The sequence below is a fragment of the Gobius niger genome (genome assembly GCF_951799975.1).
Source record: "Gobius niger genome assembly, chromosome: 12".
In the NCBI taxonomy this organism is placed as follows: Eukaryota; Metazoa; Chordata; class Actinopteri; order Gobiiformes; family Gobiidae; genus Gobius; species Gobius niger.
In genome coordinates this window covers 10899180-10903062 of record NC_136863.1, presented here as the reverse complement: position 1 = coordinate 10903062, position 3883 = coordinate 10899180, and the positions used below count along the sequence as shown (strand labels likewise).

The window sequence follows — 3883 nt, the reverse complement described above, 5'->3', positions numbered from 1 at the left end:
TTTACGCATTTATTCAGAATATACATCCAACTACCTGCAAAAATACTTTCTTCACAGATAAGACACATGGAAGTTGTGTGATCTTCAGTTCTGATTGTTAAATGGTACACTTGTCACGCATCATTTAGTGTCTGTTCTACACCTCCTTCATAAGGCATGTGCAGTCTATCAGCTCAGCTCTAGTGAGGACCAGCAACACAAACTCATTTTGGTTACAGTAAACAAAATGTACATTAACATATGTCTTTTAATTAAGGTTCTTTGTCTTGAAGGCACTTCATACATATTTGCTACAAACAGTGAATTTTCATCTTACTCAAAGCTACATGTCAGACAGGAGCATGACAATACTCAGTCTATCACAAAGTGCACCACGGTGGCTTTGGGCTGCAGGACCCTGTTGTTCCGAACACATTACTAAAGTGTGAGAGCTAGATCGAGGAAGTGGCATATTTATAGGTTTCCGTGACATGACTTTTCTATTGCGGCTGCCATCTTTAGGACCACATTGAACCAATCCATTCGAAATAAGGATCCTTAATACACAAATGCCAATTGAAAAACTAGAGGAGCCATGATAGATTGTTTATAGTTCAATAAAATCAGTAGCAGAGTTTACTTATTGGAGGATGATTTCAGTTGGTAAGCATAATTTTGATTGCACAGGCAGCTAAATGGCCAATATATTGGGAATGTTCCCATGGTGCATGAAGATGGCACAGCCATATCTGTAATGTCACTAGAAATCTATGAATACATTCGAACAGCAATACATAACATGAAGTTAAACTTCCCCCGATTTGGACTAAAACATAAAAAATCTGTATTGCTCTTTTTCTATATACTCCATATACATGTACATAAAAATACATTACATACATACAAACACGGCTCACTTGACAAATCTCTGAAAGGGTATTATGTCCAACACCAAGGTCTTGTGCGACTAATGAGCCAAGTCTTCAAAATCTGAGAGCTGCTTCATCTGTTCCACTTGCATAGAGTGCCTTCTCACCAGCTTCTTCTTGGACACTAAACCGCCTCTCTTTGGTGTGTTGGGTGCTACTGGAGCTATGGATCTGAGGCCCGTGGCCAGGGGAGAGGAAGGCTTGCTACAGGCTCCAATGTCTGGAATTGGGGGGTTGGGGTTGATGTTGAGAGGGGGCAGATACCCGGGTCGGGTGTGAGAGATGTGGTCCAACAATAGAGTGCCTGAGCCCCTGCGCTCCAGCAGCCCAGGGGCTCGTCTACGGGCTGTGCTGGGGGATGACGTGCTGCTGTTACTGTCCAGAGACTCTCTAGAGCTAGTGAGGAGTGCCAGAGGAGAGGTGTTGAGTTTTCTCCGCTCTACCGGGACTTTGGGAGAGTCTGAGACAGAGTCTGAGTAGAGCTGAGAATCGGAATCATAGTGTTCATTGCCCACCCTCCTCCTGGGCCCCTCTTGCTCTGAAGGCATGGTGCTGCGGCGGGCAAGCGGCTGGTGCTGGCTCATACACCTCTCATATGAGGCCTTAGACGTGGGGGGCACTGAGAGAGAAGTGCTCATCTTACAGGGCGGGTCAGCGACTAGAGGGAACACACTGTCTTTACCATCCACACTGTTGTGTCGAGATAACACTGGCCTCTTACTCAGGGACAGTCCATTTACTCCTGACACCACCTCCTCACAGCTGGCCTTTTTACTCTCCTCCTGAGCAGCTGCAGCAGCTGCTAACACAGATGGGGCAATCAGACCCCATGGCTCTGACTGGAGTCTCTTTAACTGAGGCAGACGTGCACGTTTTGGGTTAGCCGGTCGGCGGCTCGGAGAGCTTGGGCCATTGGAGGGTTTTCCTGCTGAACTGGACAATTTGATTTTGTTCTGAAAGCTGAAGACGGAGTTCTGCTGTTCGGTGTCAGCTGTCACCTCAATTTCTGATGGAGAGGTGCAGAATGTGGTGAAGGAGCGGTTGTCTAGCGCTGGGGAGGGGGGCACATTCAGGTACTGTTTGGTGGTCTTGGTGCCTGAGGGAGACTTGTCTGTAGTGATGATGATCACCTCTTTGCCTTTAGCCTTACAGGCATCTAACAGGAGTTTGAGAGTCTCCTTATCATCTGCATTGATGGCATAGACCAGCGCTGAGGCCCCAGTGCGGTCCTCCAGACTGGGGTCAGCTCCGTTACTCAGCAACAGCTCCACCACCTCGTGCCCTGCACGGTGCATACAGGCGTGCATCAGTGCGCTGCGGCCCGCCTTGTCCTGAATGTTGGGGTCGGCCTGGTTGTCCAGCAGGTACTTGACCAGTTTGTCTTTGCTGACACTCTGCTGGTCAGAGTGTGAAGACATACAGGCCACCATCAGAGGGGTTTCTCCTCTCTCATTACTCTCATTAATGTAGGCCCCACCCTCAAGCAACAGCCGAGTCAGTCTGAGCCGCCGCAGCCACACCGCCTTCAGAAGTGAGTTCCCATCTGTGCGCAGCTCCAGGATGTCTGCCATCTCAGCCAATCACAGCCCTCCCTTGGTCCACTACAGCCCACAGCCCTGAGGACACAACACATGAGCCATGAGCTACACATAGCCTAATCACCTATACCACCACCAGGTGGCACTCACACGTCAAAATTAACTCGCTGTACGCATGAAATGACTGGGGCATTTTAAATTACATCAAATAATGGCAAGAACAGTAACACAAGGATGTATGGAGTGTTTCGATAAAGAGAGTGATGCACCTTTTACACACACCAATACAATCCGGAAGAAACTGTCCATACAAAGTAGTACTAGGCTATTATTTAGGGAATATTAAGACAAGTAGCCTAAAACAATGCAAGCAAGCTAAGGCACTAACGTAATATGGAAGTATGTAAATCTTTATCTACATATTTCTGGATAGTTCTTACATGCGACATTAGTGCGCTTAGAGAGACTGAGTTACTGCAGATAATAGGCTGAGCGCTGTCCAGGGTCCTTATCAGAACTTGGAGGCGCACGAGCTCATTGACTGTCTTACATTTGTCTCCAAAATGCTTAACAGTGCAGCCAAAAAATCAACTATCAACTCTAGTTTATCATTTTTGTAACATTGCATTAGCATTTTACAACGGCAGAGGAATGAAGGCTGTATTTACAGAAGATGCATGGGATTCAAACATCCATCTTACCTGAACGTATGAGATTGTTTCCATGTTCAAAGTAACCAACGCGGTGTTCTTACGAGATCCAACCTTTCACATTGGCAAGTCCCCTTAAAGGCCAAACTTCTTGTGGCCGTCGGTTGAAAATCACGTCCTTAAGACTATTCAGATTACCGAGTGCCGTGGCTCTCTGGCTCCATGGCGCACGAGCCGCGCAGCTTTTGTTATGGACGCGCGCTACATCAGTCCAATAGGGAGTAGCCTATTCCTTGCGCTGCGCACTGATCACAACCTGGAGAAGCTGAGGGTTATAAATAACTTACTTTCTTGCCTGTTGAATGAAACGTGTGCTCAGTTGACGTCAGAGTGGACCAAAATATACCGCGTCAGATGAGCACCACTGTCCTCATGCTGCTGTCTGCTTATCACATGGAAATACCGTGTGCGCGAGAGTCGAGAAGCAAAATTATAGCCTAATATTTATAACCTATAAACAGTTTAAGGAATGCAATACCCTCCCCATTTAGGCCTCCCTATTTTTCATAGGCAAAGCAAAGGAGTTTACAAGTATTTTTACTGGACTGTGATTCCTTGATTTAGGCAAACCTATCCTTTTTATTATTATTGATTTCGTTGAAAAGTAATTCATTGAATTCAAATGTCTTAGTCTCCTGTAGATTTTTGGCCTAAGAATTCATACAATAAACACAGAAAATAATAATGAAATGGCTAAAATCCACTGAATGCCAGCATCCCTTATTAG

At 46.1% G+C, this 3883-nt stretch overlaps 1 protein-coding gene across 1 annotated transcript; it reads right to left on the bottom strand.

The window, feature by feature from the left end:
• ankrd34c (ankyrin repeat domain 34C) lies at positions 1 to 3602 on the bottom strand. The gene is made up of 2 exons (XM_079567427.1): positions 3148 to 3602; positions 1 to 2524 (listed from the first exon to the last, which is right to left on the bottom strand). Exon 2 carries the CDS (start codon positions 2477 to 2479, stop codon positions 947 to 949), a length of 1533 nt encoding a protein of 510 aa, XP_079423553.1. The 5' UTR covers positions 2480 to 2524; positions 3148 to 3602; the 3' UTR covers positions 1 to 946.
• Between the last annotated feature and the right edge of the window lie 281 nt (positions 3603 to 3883).

Coding starts and splice junctions, on each gene's coding strand:
- ankrd34c (XM_079567427.1), bottom strand. CDS start 2,479: ATGGCAGACATCCTGGAGCTGCGCACAGATGGGAACTCACTTCTGAAG.